Here is a 20,111-nt window from a genome sequence, read left to right as displayed (position 1 = left end):
ACCGCCATGCTCAAAACCTTTAAATAGAATGATATGTATAAGTAAGCACAATAGATTTCATAGCTCAGTGGTGAGAACCCTTCTAAACCACCAGGTGGTGAGTTTGAACCCCTGTCTTGCGCTTTGGCTGCCCATTTTTGCTTAAATTCTATGCCTACATGTCACTTGCTCTTTTTCCCCCTTCACGTGTTAACACCCTATTTCTCAGTGGCTCATTGGTCCTGTCATTACTCCGCTATTTTCCCCTTTTTGCTTAAATTATGTGCCTACGCGTCACCTGCTCCGCTCTTTCCCCCTCCGCGTGTCAACGCCCGTCTTCTTAGCGGCTCATTGGCCCCGTCACCTACTCCGCTCTTTCCCCTTTCGCGCATCAACGCCCACGGTTCATTGGTCCTTTCACTTAATCCACGCATCAACACCCGTTTTTTTAGTCGCTAACCCTCTGCGCGTCAATGCCCAATTTCTTAGCGGCTCACCCTCCGCATGTCAAGTGTCAACGCTCGGTTGCTTAGTGGCTCATTGGTCTCGTTTTTTTGTTAAAAACCGCTCGCTGATTCAACCGGCTTTCTCTGGTTTGATTGCACACCTAGTTCTTATAAAGTAAATTGTTAAATGAAAGAGAAGGTCTGGAAGGCTCAATTCTTTCACGAGACATCGAAGCGTACTTGTTCTTCACTAGTTTCACGAGACCTGATTTTTTTAATGATTCCATATCTTTTTTTTTTTGAAAAAAACAATATTTCTAGTTCACCAGAAAAATTGTGTTTAGCAAAATAATATTCCATGTTTGCTTGGAAATTATCACATGTCGAGGATAAAACCTTTTCTAGTTCAGGAAAAAAAGTGTTATTATAGTTTTAAGAGAAAAAAAACATTTCAACGTTCATAAAACTGTTCTAAGTTCTAAGTGAAATGGCTTCTAGCTTCACTTCAGTAGAATAAAATCATCGTAATAAAATATAAAAATACCCTATTTTCTTATTTACCATGTACTAATAAATATTATTTTTTTCTTATTCGGAACCAGTGTCCCACTAGCCACTGGCACGGAGAGGATAAATACCAAATCAAGAAGATATAGGAAATTATAAAAGGAGAAAAAGAAAGAAAGAAGAAAGAAAGAATTATTATTATTATACAAAAGAAATGTGTGAAAGAAACGGCCAAGGAGAAGCAGCTCCGTCCGGCGGTGCGGGTGCGCTCCGCCTGGGGGGCTGATTGGCCGAACTGGACTGGAGCCTGCACTGGGCTACCGCACCACGGTTCGGTTCGCCCGGCGTGCGCTCTCCCTGTCTATCACCCCCTCTCTGCGACGACTACGGCCGCCGCCGCCCTACGCCAGGTGCCGAGGGCCTCTTCGCCGGCGACGAGCACCTACCAGGTATTCCCACCCCTTCTCTTCTCTTCCTGCGGTGCAAAACCGAGCACCCAAACCCTAACTGCTGTTTGATGCCTACTAGGAATTATAACTTCGAATTTTTGCAAAAATTACTGGGTCCTCTCCTGACCCCTTCTCTCCCCTTCCTGCTGTGCGAAACCCAGCATCCGAACCTTACTTAAAGCTATTTTAGCTACTTGTATTCGGATCTGATCTAGTTACAACTTACAAGTGTATACCATCTCAAAAAAAAAAAAAATTACAAGTGTATACATATATTATGCCTACTAATTTCGATTTTTTGGGCAAAATTATTGGGTGTTCATGTGTACACACATGTCCTATACTGGGTCCACCCCTGCTTTTATGCTCCTAGACTATCCGGTACCACTAATTTCTGTAATTCTAGAATGCATCTTTACAGCTACGTTTTCTGTCTGCAGACTTGGAGCAAGCCTCTCAACATGTCGTGGGCCGCAATCGAGAATGATCCTGGTAAATTTATTTTCTGTTGCCAAAAAAGTTATACATTTGTTTAGTTATATTATATACATCGCAAGTTTTTTCTTTTTTAACACACGTTCCAAGTATGGCACAATGATATATATTGATATGGGTTCAAATTGGGCCTGATTGTGATTGGCCTTTTTTAACCAATTGCTCTTAAAAGAAAATTCGACTCTAAGACTGCATTTTGTATAGAGGATCCATACCAGTCATGTTGATTGATGATTGCCTAATGTCATTTTATTTTCATTGGGTTTTGATACTATTGTTTGGACCAACCTGCATTAGCAGTGTTTCATACTGTATTACAAAGATAAGCTTTTCATAACAGTAGATGCAAGTTGCCACCTGCTTTAGTAAAGGGCGTACCCAGTGCAGAGAGCTCCCACTCTATGCGGGGTCTGGGGAAGGGTGTTAGTGGCAAGCCTTACCCTCGCATGTGCAATGCGAGGAGACCGCGACTCGAACCCGGGACCTTCCGGTCACAGGCGGTAAGACTCTACCGCTTGCACCAGGCCCGCCCTTACCACCTGCTTTAGTAAGGTTGGAAAATTGTTGATGTATATGCCTGCTTCCATACACCTGTTGCACTTAATGAAGAGCAGCCATGTCTTTTAGGACACTGCCTTGAAGTAACACGATGCTAATTCTCAAATTCGAATTCACAGAATTTCTGCCTTTTCATTTTGGGTTGCCTTGGAGTAAGACAATACTCATTCTCAATTTAGAATTCCATGTATTTCTGCTTTTTCATATTGAGCTGTCACAAGAAACTCCTGTCTTTGGCATTTGCAATGGAGTGGGAGGAAAACAAAATTCTAGAACCTAGACCTATCTTCCTCCATATATTATACATATTTGAACTGGCCCACACTGTTAATTTCTTTTCTCACATTGTAACTGATTGGCCTTTTTTTTCTGGCAAGGGAAGAAATAACTGAGCTTTCATATCTTGTATATTCAGGTGTTTTTACAGAACTGTTGCAGCAGATGCAACTGAAGGGTCTTCAAGTAAGTAATCAACTATTCTCACTCTGTGACTATGTTCTTGATAAAGGTAGATGGTTAGCAAACAGTCACCCCACCTTTTAACTTATATACAGTAATATCGGGAGTCTGTTGAATTTGATATATGTTTACACCTTACCGAAGTGAGCATACAATGCACCTTTTCTTGTTAGTGGAATGAATTGTAATTGTAAGCAATTATCCACACAGGTATTGGAACCAAGAATATCTGGCAATGTTTTGCTTGTTTAATACTTTCATTACTTTGTGACAGATGTTACCTGATATATTTCGTGATGATTGTATGATAAAACAGCCATAGTGAGTTGTTAAGGTCCTTTTAAACATATAAATTGCCATCAGATTAGTTTAGCCTAGCTCTGTAGGCTGCCTGAACCATGTAACTGGCTTTTCACAAGACCATAACAGCCTTTATTTAAAACATGCTGTAATCTAAGCATACTCAGATAGTATAAAACAGTGGCCGGTGTTTCCCCTTCCTCTATTGATCCCTGTAGCTTGTTCATGTACTTTTCAAGCTGTTAGTTGTTTCTAATAATAAAATTATATATAGTATGCGGCAACATAGAACAGAAATTTACTTTGTTGCAAAACAAGAGTGAGGCTCTCCTATTTGGCTATTTCTTCTTTTTTGTGAAACTTGACATTTCTTTTACATATTAAAAAATCGGGCAGATATGCTATGTTATCTTTTTCATTACCAGGTTGATGAACTCTACTCACTTGACCTGGATGCTCTCAATGATCTTCAGTATGTTGTCCTACATCTACCATTAATGTGAATGCCATTATTTTTTCTGAGTTAACAGAACCTAACTTGTGTTGGCATTTGCCAGGCCAATATATGGGCTAATAGTGCTATATAAATGGCGACCTCCAGAAAAGGATGAGCGTCCTGTCATCAAGGATGCAATCCCAAACCTTTTCTTTGCTAACCAGGTCAGAAGCATTCGAGTTGGCAAGCGACTCCTCCCACCTTTATTCATCTGCATATCTGAAAATCAAGGATGTTCTTGACTTGCAGATAATTAACAACGCGTGTGCAACCCAAGCTATCCTTTCGGTTCTCTTGAACTCTCCTGGCATCACTCTTGGTGATGAACTTAAAAAGCTGAAGGAATTTGCAAAGGATTTGACACCTGAGCTCAAAGGACTGGCTATAGTCAATTGTGCAAGCATTCGCATGCTAAACAACTCGTTTGCAAGATCAGAGGTCTCTGAGGAGCAGAAACCACCTCGCAAGGACGATGATGTATACCATTTCATAAGCTATGTTCCAGTGGATGGTGTCCTGTATGAGCTTGATGGGCTAAAGGACGGACCAATAAGCCTGGGAAAATGCTCAGGTGGTGTTGGTGATGCAGGGTGGCTTAGGCTAGCGCAGCCTGTGATTAAAGGGCACATTGACATGTTCTCTCAGAATGAGATAAGATTCAGTGTGATGGCAATCTTGAAGAACCGGAAGGAGATGTACACAGTGGAGCTCAAAGACCTCCAGAGGAAAAGGGAAAGCCTCTTGCAACAGATGGGCGATCCTTCTGCGATCAGGCACGTGCCATCTGTTGAGCAGTCACTAGCGGAGGTGGCAGCTCAGATTGAGTCTGTGACGGAGAAGATCATAATGGAGGAAGAGAAGTCGAAGAAGTGGAAGATGGAGAACTTGAGGAGGAAGCATAACTACGTGCCATTCCTGTTCAATTTCCTCAAGATTCTTGAAGAGAAGCAGCAGTTGAAGCCCCTGATAGAGAAGGCAAAGGCGAAGCAGAAGTCTCATGGCCCCAGCGCTAGGTGAAACCTGCAATGCACCTACTGTCTCTTTTAGCTGGGGATTCCTTATAGTTGTAGAGATTGGCCCTGTGTCCTTTGTTTCTTGGCCAGTGTTTGAACCTTATGCTTACCCCTAGTTTTAGGTAGCGCACAAATGTCTGCCGTTACATATTCAGGTGAATGAATCTTGACGAGGCCAGTGCCCCGTGGACTGTATGCAGTCATACTGTATGAAAACCAGGCATGGTTTACCCAGTTTTTTTCCTGGCAAACTAATGGTGTCGTTTGATGACACATGTCAAGCCTTGTTTGTTCCTGAAACGTAGAGGATGACGCAATCAGTGTATGAAAACCATGCATGGTTTTCCCAGTTTTTTTTCCTGGCAAACCAATGGTGTCGTTTGCTGACACATGTCAAGCCTTGTTTGTTTCTGAAACGTAGAGGATGACGCAATCACGAACATGTCTACTCTTCCAATTTGCCCTAGTCTCCTGCAACGCATCATACGATTTGTTTAACACCACCCATAAGTTAGCTGGAATTGGAGTCTTTACACCACCCATAAGTTTGCCGGAAGATTGGAGTTTGCACATATGCTTTCCGTTTTTATTTTCTATGAGTAAACTGCACCGTGGGTACCTAAACTATTAGGTGTGTAACGCATAGGTACTCAAACAAAAAAACGTAACTCGTAGGTACTGGATCTAAAAGTTTGGCTATCCAATGGTACTCGCGCGGAAAGGACCCAAATAAGGCAGGCTGTTTTGCGAAAAATCCTCCGCTGAATCATCTCCTTCTCATTCTCAGTCCCGTGGCCTTGAAGCTCTGTCTCCCTCTCTCGCCGCCTGTCTGCCATCACGCCGCCCGTCTGCCTCCCACTCTCGCTGCCCGTCCGCCGCATTGAGAGGGTGAGGTCCGCTGGGGGGTTTGCCCCGCCGCATCCGGTGCGGTGAGGCGCGGTGCGCGGCGGCGCGGCACCATGGCCGGCGTTCGTCGATTGGAAGGAGCACCAGCACCAGACTACGGTCAGTGCCACGAAGGCTACTCTCCTGTCCATGTAGTTCATTCTGGATCATTGTGGTGTCATAATGCTTCAATTTGATGTAGAGATAGGTTTCTTGTCGCAATGCTCTGAAATTTAGGGTTTTGTTCACTGTTTAGGGCCTGATGAGGAGTTCTCTGTAGAAGTTCATCACGGGGGATTTTTCTGTGGGTCTGTTAAGGATCAGGTTTATCTAGGTGGCAAGGTGGATTGGTTTGACAATTGCAAAGTGCAGCACTGGCGTTTTAGTTCAATTCAAGAAATCAGTGTGATGCTAGGTTATGGAATTGAGAAGCTCACTGTTCTCTGGTTGTTGCCTGAGATGGTTGTGCCTAGTGGTTTGAGATTTATAGATTCAGATGCAGAAACACTCATCATGAAGCAAGTTGCATACCATGTTAACAATTTTGTGCTCTACTTTGATATCTACAAGTCATTCAAGACATCTGACTGGGATGACAATGTGGTCAATCCAGGGAAGCCAGCAGCTGAAAGGCATGATGATGATGATGGGGATTTTGTGGCTAGTGACAATGATGGTAGTGTGGATGGGGATTTTGTGGATAGTGATTATGAAGTTGATCATGAGGATGATGATTTTTTCTGGGACAATGTTGATGATGGGGTGGTTGATGAGGGGGCAGGTATGGGCATTGTAGTTAGCAAAGGGTACAAGAGAAATGCCCCAGTTGGCAAAGAGAACATGGCAGAAAGGCAATGGGATGAGATATCAACTGATGAGGATGAGTTGGAGTTACCTGATTCTAATGGAGAGGGTAAGGTTGGGGCTAACATGTCATCCTTCAGGCCAGAGGATATTGAGAACCCAATTTTCAAGTTAGGAATGAAGTTTGATTCAATAGAACCGCTTAGAAAGGCAATTTCAGAATACAGTATCAAAGAGAGGGTGGAGATAAAGATGCCATGGAATGACAAGAAAAGAATCAAAGCTCATTGTGATGTAAATTGTCCATGGTACTTGTATGCTTCTTGGGACACAAGGATGAGTTGTATCATGATCAAATCTTTTGTTGGGAATCACACATGCCAGAAGAAGTGGGAACTGAAGAGGTGCACTGCAAAGTGGCTTGCTAACAAGTACTTGGATAGGTTTAGGGCTGATGAGAAGATGAGCCTGACCAATTTTGGGAAGACTGTTCAGCTAGAGCTAAACCTGACCATTTCTAGGATGAAGCTGTGTAGGGCAAGAAGGAAGGCATGGGAGATCATTTATGGGGATGAAGTGAAGCAATTCAATGAGCTGAGGAATTATGGGCATGAACTTAGGAGGACAAATCCTAGCAGTACCTTCTTTCTAACATGCCTTGATGGTTTCTTCAGTACACTTTACATGTCTATGGATGCATGCAAAAGAGGTTTCCTCATTGGTTGCAGGCCTATTATCTGTCTAGATGGCTGCCACATCAAGACAAAGTTTGGAGGGCAACTGCTAACTGCAATAGGTATAGACCCAAATGATTGCATTTTTCCTTTGGCCATAGCAGTGGTGGAGGTTGAGTGCCTAGCATCATGGAAGTGGTTCTTAGAGACACTGAAAGAGGACCTTGGCATAGAAAACACAACTCCTTGGACCATCATGACAGGTAAACAAAAAGGTCTTATCCCTGCTGTTCAGCAAGTGTTTCCTGAGTCAGAACACAGGTTCTATGTTAGACATCTGTACCATAACTTCTCAGGCCAATTCAGAGGAGAGAACTTCAAGAATCAGCTTTGGAGGTGTGCAAGAGCTAGTACAGTGGTGAGGTGGAACCAGGAGATGGACAAAATGAGAGTTCTCAGCAAGGATGCCCATGCATGGTTAGAAAAGATGCCACCAAACACATGGGTTAGGGCTTTCTTTAGTGAGTACCCAAAGTGTGATATCCTCTTGAACAACACTTGTGAAGTTTTCAACAATTACATAGTGGAAGCCAGAGAATTGCCTATTTTGAGCATGCTACAAAAGATCAAGGTCCATCTTATGACCAGACACTACACCAAGCAGAAAGAGGTTACTGAGAAGTGGGGACACATGGTCATATGCCCAAAAATTAGCAAGAAGCTAGCTAGGCATGCAGAGATGTCCAACACATGCTACCCATTACCTAGTGGGAGTGGAATTTTTGAGGTTCATGACAGAGAATGGAAGTATGTTGTGGACATTGCAGCTAAGAAATATGAATGTAGAAGATGGGACTTGACAGGCATACCATGTAGTCATGCAATTGCTTGCCTTAAGCATGAAAGAATTCCAGAAGACTCAGTGCTCCCACACTGTTACTCCATTGAAGCTTTCCAGAATGCATACAACTTCCAAATTTTTCCATGCTCTGACAAGATTAATTGGCAAAATGTTGGAGGCATAGAAGTGAAGCCACCTAAATATGAGAAGAAACCAGGTAGGCCAGCAAAGGCAAGGAAGAAAGCACCACATGAACAACAAGGCAGAAATGGACCAAGGCTATCTAAACATGGAGTAACAATGCACTACAGTCACTGTGGAAAACCTGACCATAATGTAGCAAGATGTGCAACAAAGGAAGCAGGAGAACCAGCTGTCCAGAAAAGGAAAAGGTCAGCTGTTCAACAAGCACATGAGGAAGCAAGGCATCAAGAAGAATATCAGGTATGTGCAACCAGACTGTCCCCTTTATTTGGTAAAAAATACCTATTTTCACTAGAATCTGTGTTTCAGGAGGTCTATACTGCAGAAGCTGAAACAGAAGCAACCATGTCCCAAGTAGACAACCCTATGCTGTCTCAACTACTGGATGAGGTACCACAACTCCCTCATTATCATCATTTTTGTTTTTGGCCCACACAATTTAGCTTACAAACTTGTTTGGACCCTTTCCAGGCCTCACAGACTATGAGACAACATCCAGTCAGTCAACCTGTACCAGATTCAGCCTACATCGTTTCTAATGTTCCACCAGCAAGGCAAATTCAGATGACAACGACTACCAAAGCTGGCAGGACATCAAGGACCAAGAAAGCAGTGAACCAAAAAAAGAAGACAGTGAATGCCAAGAAAAGTCCAGCTGGACAGTAGGAAGGATTATGGAGTGTGTTGATGCCCTTTTGTACATCACAGATAGTTGGCTTTTGTCGAGCAAATACAGCTGCCTTTTGTTCAGCAGCTGAAGTTTGCCTTCTTTTGTGCAGTGATCATATAGGTATAGGTCATATGCAGCTAGTATGGTGTAGTGCACTGGTGGGTAGGATGTGTACTGCAAGCACCAAAACTGAGATATAATGGATGCTATTTTAGTGACTATATATGTCACTAGGTCAACCTCTAATGTAGGATGCTATTTTAGTGACTATATGTCACTGGATCAATCTCGAATGTATGGATGCTATTTTAGTGACTATATATCACTGGATCAATCTCTAAATGTTGCCAAATGTGAATTACTCTTGTTTTTAGGTGCCTGTGAATTACTCATATTTAGGTGCCTGTGAATTACTCTTGTTTTTAACTTGCCTTGCCAAATGTTGCTGTCAAAATTTCTTGTGAAAAAAGCTATTTGAGTTCACTTTGTTCAGCTCACATCTGTCAATTGTATTCACTGAATAAACACCAATGCATCACAATTCAATGAGCCAAAATGATTTGAATGGACAAAACACATTCCATTTCATTGCCAAACTAATTTGAATCAGGTTCATTGCACCAAATTTGCATTACAATTCCTACTCCTACTTGAGCATCATGCCGATGACACCAACAACAACAAACACTGAAGCAACCACACAGCACACAACTCCAATTTGACCTAGGTCTACAAGTTTCTTCAGCTTTGCATCCAAACCAGCAATCCCACTCTTCAGTGCCTCCACATCATGTTCTTCTCCCTGCAATCCTCCAAGTTCATCATGATTCACAACAACTTGTTGTTCATGGCCTCCCTCTCTGGTGCCTCCAATCAGTCCCCTTGCAACGAGCAAACGTTCATACTTGTCTTGAAACAAGAACCACGGGCACGTTCCTGGCACCTGCATCACAAGGCAAATTGTTCACCACATCACAAGGCAAGAACACCAATCTTACAGCAAAAAATGGCACTATGCACTTACATCTCTTTCATGAAAGCGGCATTTGAAGAAAACGGCCCCAGGGACCTTAGATCCGGGACCACAGACGAGCTCCAAGACCTCCGCACCGCATGTGGGGCAGGGCACAAGCGGCAGCCCAGTCTTCTCCCCGCGGTCCGCCAGGCGCTGGTAACCAGAGCTCCCAGCGCCGCTATGGCCGGACGACGCTCGCATGACGACTTGGGGGAGGGTGCGGCGGCGAGCTTAGGGAGATGGATCCGGCGAGCTTGCATGAGTGGGAGGTAGACGGGCGGCGTGATGGCAGACGGGCGGTGAGAGAGGGAGACAGAGCTTCAAGGCCACGGGACTAAGAATGAGGAGAAGGAGATGATTCAGCGGGGTTTTTTTTTCGCAAAATAGCCTGCCTTATTTGGGTCCTTTCCGCGCGAGTACCGTTGGAGAGCCAAAATTGTAGATCCAGTACCTACGAGTTACGTTTTTTTGTTTGAGTATCTATGCGTTACACACCTAATAGTTTAGGTACCCATGGTGCAGTTTACTCATTTTCTATATACTCCTTCGATCCAGTTTACAAGGTGTCTTCTGACATAACAGAGTCTTCTAAATTACATGCCATTCATTTATTTTATATTATACTGTTATTTATGATTATAAATTTGTAATTATTAAATAGTATATTTAATTTGATTACAAATCTAATAATATCAACTTAAAAGTTGTTAGTTAAATTATTGATAAAAAATTATAAAGTTTGACTCTATCTACACAGCCTTGTTTCCATTTAACCGCCTTGTTTCCATTTAACCGCACACACAGCCACAGGCACACAGCCCATAAGTCTGTTGTTGAAGCGTTCAGCCGCACAACCGAAGTACCGGTCAATGCTTAGAAGCCTACCAAAGTGCTCTTTGTGACTAATTAACTAATATATTAGTAGGACTTTCAAAAAAAAGACTAATATATTAGTAGGGGTAATGCAGATCCATCCATTTAACCGCCAGTACTTAGAAAGCATAACCACACTGGTTTTGTCTTGCTCGTCTTTAGCAGTTACGTCATGTTCGCTTGGCTTATAAGCCATACTTTTTCAGCCAACGAATAATATTTTTCTCTCACAACAAATCAGTCAATAATATTTTCAGCCATGGCTTATCAGCCAAGAAAACCGGACATTAGTCGTCAGTTGAGTACGTACGGCGCTCGCAGACAAGAGACAACAATGATAGTCTGTTGAGCCGTTGGAATTGAACAATTATAGGGATGCAAGTTTTGCTTTTTCCGTAGTGGCCCCAAACTCATCCAATCGAACTGGTCTGGTTCTAAAAACAAGAAAACAACTGGCTTTGAAAACAAGAAAAAAAAAGAACTGGGCAGTTAGACCATTCTCAATGGAGAGCATATGACACTGTTTTCGAGACTATCATATCATGTAGAATGAAATGAAACATGCATGAAACACTCACTTTCAATGCATAGTTTTATTTAATCATTTTATAAACATTTAATTGTATGACTCGTATAGAGTTATTAACAGTGTCAAGAGAGTTTCATCCTCATGAAACTTCTCTCGCTTCATAAAAAAACATTGCACATTTTTTAAAGTGCTTTGTAAAAGATCTTCGACAGAACGAGTTTCTTTTGACCATTCCCCCCTCTGACTAGGATGTCGTGTGTTGAAGCACAGTGAAATATCTCTATCTGGTTATTTGTAGTGAAAATCTATCTCGAGGAGAGAACAAGGAAAGCAGGGAATAGCGGAACAAAAAGAAAGAACTCTTAGGGGAGGAAAGCTTGCCTTTTCCAATTTATTCACAGGTAAATTCGGAGTTACACGAAGTAGAAGGACCAAGGGCGAGGCGAAAGAGGGCATCGTGTAGGCATAGTTCCAATGGTAAGCTGATAGAGCTAACGAAGTAGGTATACACGAGATATGCTTGTTTTTTAATTGGTTTTGTTAGTTCATCAAGTCCAGAATCAAGGATGCACGGGATGCAGAGAATAACCTAGATAGGTAAGTATAGGTAGCCAAGGCGCCAGGTGTAAACGATCAGTCACGATTGGTCATAAAAAATACTGAAACTGACCTTATTAGTGACCTACAACAACCAGTGTTATTAAATATCCACTGTTATCTCAAAGCATCACGTTGTGAGAAACTATATTAAACAAACCATCTAATGAGATTTAGCTGATATATATAAAAAAGGGGTAACATATATTTTTAAAATCTAAATTGAATATCAGTTTAATTTTCAACCTTGAACTAGCCGGTAATGGACCCCATCAACTGTCGAACACGACAAATTTGGTCCCTTAACTGGTTTTGTGTGTGGTTTTCTTTGTTTAAAAATAATAAAAATCTAGATTCATCTCTAAAAGTTCATAAGAACCAAATAACTATAAATTTTATCTACCTATTTATGATCTATATACAGTTATTATTTAGAACTGATTTATTTATGTCTCTATTGCTTTATTGCTTGTAAATGTGCTCATTTTTTTTGTATAAAACCAATAAGATTCAAATAACTCTAAAAAGAGCAACAAATATTTTAGTAAATAGAAAACCACTTCTAAAACCATCCAAAGGGCCAAATTTAGTCAATTTCGATAGTTGAACAGTGTTCATACCCGGTATTATAGTTCATTATTGAAAATCGGATTGACGTGCAACTTGAAGGTTAAAAATATACTTCACGCTTAAAATCTGAGAGAGAAGGAAAAGAGAAACTAGAGTATTTTTAGCCAGGACACCGAAAAACCGAATCCAGACTCGTCGTCTTAAGGGCATGTACAACAGAGAGACAATTGCTATATGTAAGTTCTTGAAATTTACAGCACAGACAGCTATACAAACAGCTCGTACAACCCACAGACAGTTGTTGTCTATTTGGCTATCTACAAATCATTTAATGTTTGCATGTAGCCATGTGATCAATCATGAATATTATTTCTGTATATCATTGTGTTGCTAATTGATGCAAAACACAAGAGACATGTAGACGTTTGACAGATTCACACAAGGAGATAGGTTCACGTACAGGTCATATCTCACAAGCAAACCAAAAAGATAGGTCACAAGATAAACCATATAAGTTTCATACATTCCAAAAAAACGGCAGGTTCCATACAGGTTTAAGCGGAAAGATAACCTGGGAGGCTTTGGCCATCAGGTCATGAACACTATGCACAAATACTAGACATGAATGAATAGCCATGACATTTTGCAAGAACACGCACATCAGACACGACCAGACCAAGCAGAATTTCTACGGTATATAATGGATTGCATATGGGTTACCTTCTCCATAAACTTAAGTTATGAATACAGGTCCTAAAACTCCAATCAAGTCAAGCACTGAAACACCACAAAAGGGGATGCCTGATCAGCCATCTGGAGGCTCGGTCTCACACATTCTTCAGACAAGTTGTCAAACCTGATCTGTAACTGAAAATAATAGTGTGAACATCTCCAATTTGTGTGCGCAAATAATAGGTACACAAATAATGATTAGTAAACAATAACTGAAAATAATGATCTTCAAAAACATTATGTAGCTAGAAAAAATTCAGCACTAGCTTAGTGTCGTTGACTATAAGTGAAAACATTCAGAGTTGGACTAAGTCATAACATTCAGTTATCAATTATAGTGAACTGAAACATTCAGTAGCTAAAAAAAATTTTAGGGATCAGTGACCGTACACATTCAGTTATCAGTGACTATCTCGAGATATATTTTCCAACTGAATTAAATCATCAGACAATATTTATAATTTTTCAACCGAATCAAATTAGCACTATCATTAAGTGAAAAATGGGGTTGGTTGTTGAATAAACCTATAAATCCACCAGAGGATATGTGTTGTCCCTGCAAAAGTTTAAATATGAACTCAGTAATTCTCAGTAATACTCAGTAGTACTCTTATCAAATTTCTTACTAAACTTGTAATTCTCAGTAATACTTAGTGGTATGCAGTAGTACTCAGTATTACTCTTACAAATTACTCAGTAATTCTCAATAAATTAACTGCAACAAGCAGAAATGCAGACTACAAATTCAAGAAAATCAAGAGTTACCATGTTGGATCCCAACTTGATTGATGCCCAAACTGAGGAGAACTTGGACTGATGGAGCCAAATCCGACTGGGTAGCCTCATCTGCCATGGATTGGTGAAGAATCAACATCATCTGTCAGGGATTGAGGATGAATCGTACCAAGCGAGGGGTTGGGTGTTGGGGATGAGCTGCTTCCGCGGCCGACAAAGGGCACTGCCATGCCGTTGCTGAAATCGGCTAGATTGGGTGCTGGGCCGAGCCGCTTCCACGAGGAAGTCTGCTCGCAACTGCCCCGGCCGCCGCCGTTGCGGCTGGTGGCGCTGCCATCGTCTTGCTCTCGAAGGATCATCCACGGCTAAGACATACGAAGTATATGTGAGGATTTTTGGCGTGATTTTTTCCCTCTCGCGCGCAGCTGGATCCGCACGGCGTCGACTCAAGAAGATGACACTGTACAACGCGAAGCTGTCGAGTTCGCCTGGGAGCATGAGCCCTCGCCGTCGTCTCACGACGCGACGGCTTCGCTCTCTCTCCTCATTTACTGTAGTGACTAGGCAGGATTTTGCAAAACTTCCATTCTTAGATGACGACTGGTACGCCCGTTGTACGTGCCCTAAGAGAGTCTTGCTAATTGCCTACCTAATTATTGCTTTGCACCCGCCATCATCCTCATTGATTTTGTTATACAAGGACTCGTGTGGGTCTCTGTTTTTGCACACCTCGCTGCCTCCGAATTTTCCAGTAGCAGCATGATGAGTGATGAAAAATAGACATTTCATATTTGCGGCCGGTCTCAAACTAAATTTGGAAGGACGAAGGAGCATTAGCTTTGCAAAGAGCATTGAGATAATAATCAATCTCTGTGCTGTGGAAAATAGACGCCTTTTGCTGCATATTAGTATTAGATTGATCGATAACAACGCAAAACAATTAAGCTGATCGTCAAGGACCTGCGATGTCCCGACGCCGCCCAGCTAGATCGTCACCAGCTAGATCGTCACGTGCCCTCTACTTGGGAGCCTGGCTGAAGCTCCGACGCCGCCCAGCTGGAGGATGAGGCCCCGGTGGTAGCAGACGTCGTCCCATCACGCCAACTTGGTGCTGCAGACGTACACCACCACCCAGGGACGAAGCTAGAAAAAAATTTAGGAGGAGCTAAACAACGGCAATTAGCAAGAAAAGAGGTTCAGCAAATCTCAGCCCCTCCTACCTGTACATCTACAGCTGAAATATCAGACAGTGGCTCTACGGGGATTCGCTTACTCGCGAGCGGTAGGGGGAGCTGGAGCCCCCCTAGCCCCACTGCTGGCTCCGTGCCTGCCACCACCGCGCCCTAGTTAGTGGGTGGCAGGCTCGCCACCGGTGTAGCCTTAGCAGGGGCGCCCACAGGTCAATGCATCCATGAGGCACGAGGAGGGCTACCCGCCAGGCTTCAGTCCGGTCAACCTCACGGATGATGCCGTTGGTGGATACCCGCTAGTCCATGAACAACGATGTCTCCGCCACATGCCGCCTCGAGAACTTCATCAACAAAGTGACGTGTAAGAGGGCCTCCTTGCTGATTCGCGAGCCACCCAAGCTGCTGCCCGCTAAGGCGGTGCTGTCGCTGTGAAGCAAGTAGCGGCTTAAAGCCTCTCTCGGGTGCCTGCCTCTAAGCGAGGTAAGATCCTAATCATACAGCGATTGGGTTTGGTCACTGGCGCCAAGCGCATCGACGAAGAAGGCTTACAAGGAGCTCTACGAGGCTGGGCCCAATGCTTCCAACGTCAAAGCGCTCTTCCACGACGTTGGGAATGAGTCGTGCCAAAAGCAGCGGAAGCGCGAGCCCTCTTCCTAGGCTGCGTCATTGCCCTTATCTTGTCTTTCATTTGTGTAATATCAAAACTGTATCTGTTTGCTAGGATGGTCCAGCCCACTGCTGTAATCTTATAGACCTCCTAGGGTGCTCGCTAGAAGCGCGTTGTTTGTATCAAACATTTCTCCCTTAATTACAAATTAAAGATGCGCAAGTCTTTTGCATATTCGAGAAAAAAGACCTCTTATAGGGCCCTCTTATTCTTGGTCAGTTGGTTGCTTTGGAAGGAAAGAAATGTGAGGACCTTCAACAGCGCAGTATCTACGGCAAACCAGTTAGCAGCACGGATCGAGGATGAAGCCAATGAATGGTGCATGGCGGGTTACAGGCATCTGCGGTCGCTTCTGGTGCTTCTGTAGTCGCTTTGCGCATTGCAAAGTTGTGTTCATGTAATTACAATCTCATGTTGTCCTAATGTTAGGGGGGTCATGGTAATCTAGGGATTACCGTGATACCCTATGCTGTAAAATAAAATTTTGCTTCTGCTTAATGAAATACATACTACGACACGGTCCTGAAAAAGAAAAAGAAAAAACAACGCAAAACAATTGCACTATATATATTTAGAGGATGGAACGAATAATAAGCAGCATTGCGTGCCCTTTGTACTATATTTATTCTTGAGAAGGAAGAATAAACATCTTGATGACTACACCTGTGTCCTTTGTACTAATGGCCATGAAGAAATTAGTTTCCATTTGTTTTTTGACTGCCCATTCAGTGTAGACTGTTGGATCAGCTCCATTACCATTCACTGGAATTTGAATCTTCAGCCCTTAGGATATGATCATACAAGCTAGAAGAGATTTTGGCAGCCATATTTTCACACAAATCTTTATCACTGCTTGCTGGACGATTTGGACTGCTAGAAATAGGTTCATTTCTGATAATTAATAAGGCTACCTCTTTGACCTCTTGGAAAATAGCTTTTAAGGAGGAACTTGGTTTGGTGTGTACCAAAGCCTAGCAAAGTGTTTCTTCTCCGTTGTCTTTGTGGCAAGAGAGTCTCCAATGATGCTTACTTTTTTCTTCCTTGGACTTTTCAAGTCTTGTAACTTGTACATATGCTTTGTTCATATTTACATAGAAAAAGAAAAAAATAGGTAGGGAGCTTCCCCGCCGTTTCCCCTCAAGCAAAATAAGCAGCAGCATTGCGTGCGTCACTTGTTCACAGATAGATCATGGGCGTGTGGCACACCATTGTGACCGTAGTTACTTTAATCTCGCGTCCTCATCACGTTAACCAGTGCTAGGGCAACAAAATAAAAAATAAGAGCCTCTGGATCGTCCTGGATAACGCCTCGTACAACATGTCCTATAATATCCATGCATGAGCGTGGACCGTGCTACTAGTTGTGTTCAAATGCAGATCGCGGACATCGGCCATTCTCTTATGATCCGTATTTTTTAGCATATTTTTTCAATTGAAAGAGTATTTTTCTCTCACAATGTTAAAACAGTTTTTTTTTTCAAATGGAGCAAACGAGGCCGAAATGGAGATTTTCTTATGTATTTCGTCCAAAGGACCTAGTTCAATTAAACAAACATTTGAGCTGCTGGGACATGCATGATTGAACTAAAATACGCCAACAAATATATTCTGCTCTTTGCATTGCACAACATTGGGCCTTCTTCCATTGGCCAGAGAGGGGAGGCTGTAGGGTGCACATATATACACATCTTAGGCCCCGTTTAGCATGGCTTCTACCGGCTTCGGCTTATCTAACAAAAACATTGTAGCAACACTGTAGCACGAAGCAGGTTTTCTCTCTCCTCTCCTCCCCCTAGCAACATTGTAGCACGAAGCCGTTTTTCTCTCTCCTCCTCCCCCTCTCACTGACACTCGCACTGCTCATCGAAGCCGGAGAAGCCGTTTTTTCTAGCGTGTCCCCGCATGCTACAGTACACGCGCTACAGTGAGTGAGGTAGAAAAGGGAGGCACAAAACCCGCTTCGTGCTACAGTGTTTTGTCAGAGAAGCCGCACCAGCCGAAACCGCCCTTAGTTTATCCTATTTCTGACATGTCCAAGCTAGCTGGCTTAGGCTCACTTTAGTTCCCTAAAAATTTTGCAAAATTTTTTTATATTTCCCGTCACATCGAATTTTTAGACGCATGCATGAAGTATTAAATATAAATAAAAAATAAAACTAATTACACAGTTTAGATGAAATCCACGAGACGAATCTTTTAAGCCTAATTAAATTATGATTGGACACTATTTACCAAATAACAACGAAAATACTACAGTACCCATTTTGTCAAAAATTTTGGAACTAAACTGGCCCTTAGCTAGCGAGTCATGCATAAGCAGAATAGTGTGTGTCAGCTTTCGGGCTGGGTGTCATTTGAGGGAGGCTTCAAGTAGGGATGTTGTCAAGTGCAGCCCCCAACCCCAACCCCAGTTGAGTTGACCTACTCACAATTCCCCACTTCCATTCCATCCCATCCCGTCTCCGGCTGTCTCAGCTCCGGCAACGCGCATGCCCTTGATTGTTATCTCCATTGACCCACCTCGATTTCTTCCTCCTCTCAAACACAGCTCCGGCTCCGGCCCCTATATTTCATATCGCATGCGTAGAAACACGAACCGCAAGCTAATCAGCCTGAGATCGATCGAGAAAGTAGCTAGCTACCATGATCGGGGGAGGGGGGAACCCGTATTACCTACAGAACCAGCAGCAGCAGCAGCTGTTCCACCATGGCGGCCACGCCCTCGATGCCACCATGGACGGCGGCGGCGGCTTCATGGAGGAGCCACCGGCGGCGGCGGTGGCGTTCGGTTCCGCCGCCGACGCGCAGTGCCACGCGCTGCTCTACTACCTGTCCGTGCTCAGGGACAAGGTGCCGCAGCTGCAGCCGCTCGTCGGCCTCGCCCTCGCGCACGACGGGCCCGGGCCCGGCGCCGCCGTGCCAGGTGCCGGCGCCGTCATCCAGGAGATCATCGCCGCCGCCTCCTCCATGATGTACGCCTTCCAGCAGCTGTGCGGCCACGGCGGCGCGGTGCCTGCGTCCGCTGCTGCTGCCGCTAATATCTCCGCGCATCAGGCGCAGCAGGGCGGGAGTAGAAGCGGCGGCGGCGTCACCGCCGGCGCCCACGGCAACAACAACGGCCTCGACCACCACCAGCACCAGCAGCCGGCTGTCATCGACCACCACATCATGCAGCAGCAGTGGCAGCAGCACCATCACCACCACGGCGGCGGCTACGGCGGGCGTATCGACGACAGCAAGACGGCGACACCCGTACCTTCGGCGGCCATGCCATGGTCATCACATCCTAGGCCGACGAGGACGGCCGTGATGATGGCCGAGGACGAGGTCGTCGGCGCGGCCGGCACGATCATAGAGCTGGAGGCGGCGGAGCTGCTGGCTAAGTACACGCACTACTGCCAGGTGTGCGGCAAGGGGTTCAAGCGCGACGCCAACCTGCGCATGCACATGCGCGCGCACGGCGACGAGTACAAGAGCAGCACGGCGCTGGCGAACCCGGCCAAGGCGGCGGCGGCTGCCGGGGGAGACGCCGCCACCACCAGCAGGTCGTTCTACTCGTGCCCGCAGGAGGGCTGCCGCTGGAACCGGAAGCACGCCAAGTTCCAGCCGCTCAAGTCGGTGATCTGCGCCAAGAACCACTACAAGCGCAGCCACTGCCCCAAGATGTACGTCTGCAACCGCTGCAACCGCAAGCATTTCTCCGTGCTGTCCGACCTCCGCACCCACGAGAAGCACTGCGGCGACCACCGCTGGCTCTGCTCCTGCGGCACCTCCTTCTCCCGCAAGGACAAGCTCGTCGGACACCTCGCGCTCTTCACCGGACACCAGCCCGCCGTGCCGCTCGACAGGCAGCAGGCCAACGGCGGCAGGAGGTCGTCGTCGTTGTCGACGTCCACGCAGCTCGGTACGTAATTATGGCATTTGGGATCGGTCAGACTTGATGAGAAGGTGTGCACTGCCTATATATCCGGTAAGATAAATAGCTAGTACTTTGTATCCGTGTTTGCAAAACACTCAAATTAACACATGAGTTTGGTTGCTGTTTTCATTATCTTGGAAAGAAAAAGGGCACCGCAAAACTGCAATCAAACTCATGCTGTTGCTGTTCGTGCGTAGATCAATCGACACATATATAGAGCTGTAATTATGAATTAGTAGTGTGGCTGTGATATGGGTGTAGTTTTAGTTTTGATTTAATGGTGCTACTAGTCTAATAAAATATGGCATCAAAGCAAATGTGACCTGGCATGTTTAACTTTGCAAAAATTAGGGCCTACAACACAACTGAATATTCCAAATAAAGTTTTTTTAATATATATCTCCATGCATGAAAACTCAAAGCATGCATGAGTTTGATTGTTATTTCCATTATCCTAAAAAAAGAGAAGGCAACAGCAATCAAATAAACTCATGCTTTGTCGAA

The 20,111-nt window shown here is 44.2% G+C and overlaps 2 protein-coding genes across 3 annotated transcripts; both read left to right on the top strand.

Moving 5' to 3' along the window:
* The first annotated feature begins 1,151 nt into the window (after window positions 1-1,151).
* Window positions 1,152-4,953, top strand: LOC136473083 (ubiquitin carboxyl-terminal hydrolase 2-like). Of its 2 annotated transcripts, none has more exons than XM_066470779.1 (6): window positions 1,152-1,381; window positions 1,822-1,873; window positions 2,850-2,896; window positions 3,619-3,665; window positions 3,751-3,853; window positions 3,939-4,953. In XM_066470779.1, exons 2-6 carry the CDS (start codon window positions 1,843-1,845, stop codon window positions 4,704-4,706), a joined length of 996 nt encoding a protein of 331 aa, XP_066326876.1. In that variant the 5' UTR covers window positions 1,152-1,381; window positions 1,822-1,842; the 3' UTR covers window positions 4,707-4,953. The 2 variants fall into 2 exon arrangements, with proteins under 2 accessions (XP_066326876.1, XP_066326877.1); XM_066470780.1 differs by having other exon boundaries at window positions 3,590-3,665.
* Window positions 4,954-18,331: 13,378 nt separating this feature from the next.
* On the top strand, window positions 18,332-19,600 carry LOC136473082 (protein SENSITIVE TO PROTON RHIZOTOXICITY 2-like). The gene has a single exon (XM_066470778.1). It carries the CDS (start codon window positions 18,332-18,334, stop codon window positions 19,598-19,600), a length of 1,269 nt encoding a protein of 422 aa, XP_066326875.1.
* The last annotated feature ends 511 nt before the right edge of the window (window positions 19,601-20,111 follow it).

The sequence above is a fragment of the Miscanthus floridulus genome, chromosome 8, assembly GCF_019320115.1.
Source record: "Miscanthus floridulus cultivar M001 chromosome 8, ASM1932011v1, whole genome shotgun sequence".
Taxonomy (NCBI): Eukaryota; Viridiplantae; Streptophyta; class Magnoliopsida; order Poales; family Poaceae; genus Miscanthus; species Miscanthus floridulus.
The sequence above is the reverse complement of the archived record's forward strand: the minus strand, read 5'-3'. Positions and strand labels throughout refer to the sequence as shown.

Excerpts from the sequence above, each read along its gene's own strand:
- LOC136473083 (XM_066470779.1), top strand. The coding sequence starts at position 1,843 with ATGTCGTGGGCCGCAATCGAGAATGATCCTG. Across the intron at positions 1,874-2,849 it reads CGCAATCGAGAATGATCCTG|GTGTTTTTACAGAACTGTTG; the intron begins GTAAATTTATTT and ends TTGTATATTCAG. Across the intron at positions 3,854-3,938 it reads ACCTTTTCTTTGCTAACCAG|ATAATTAACAACGCGTGTGC; the intron begins GTCAGAAGCATT and ends CTTGACTTGCAG.
- LOC136473082 (XM_066470778.1), top strand. The coding sequence starts at position 18,332 with ATGATCGGGGGAGGGGGGAACCCGTATTACCTACAGAACCAGCAGCAG.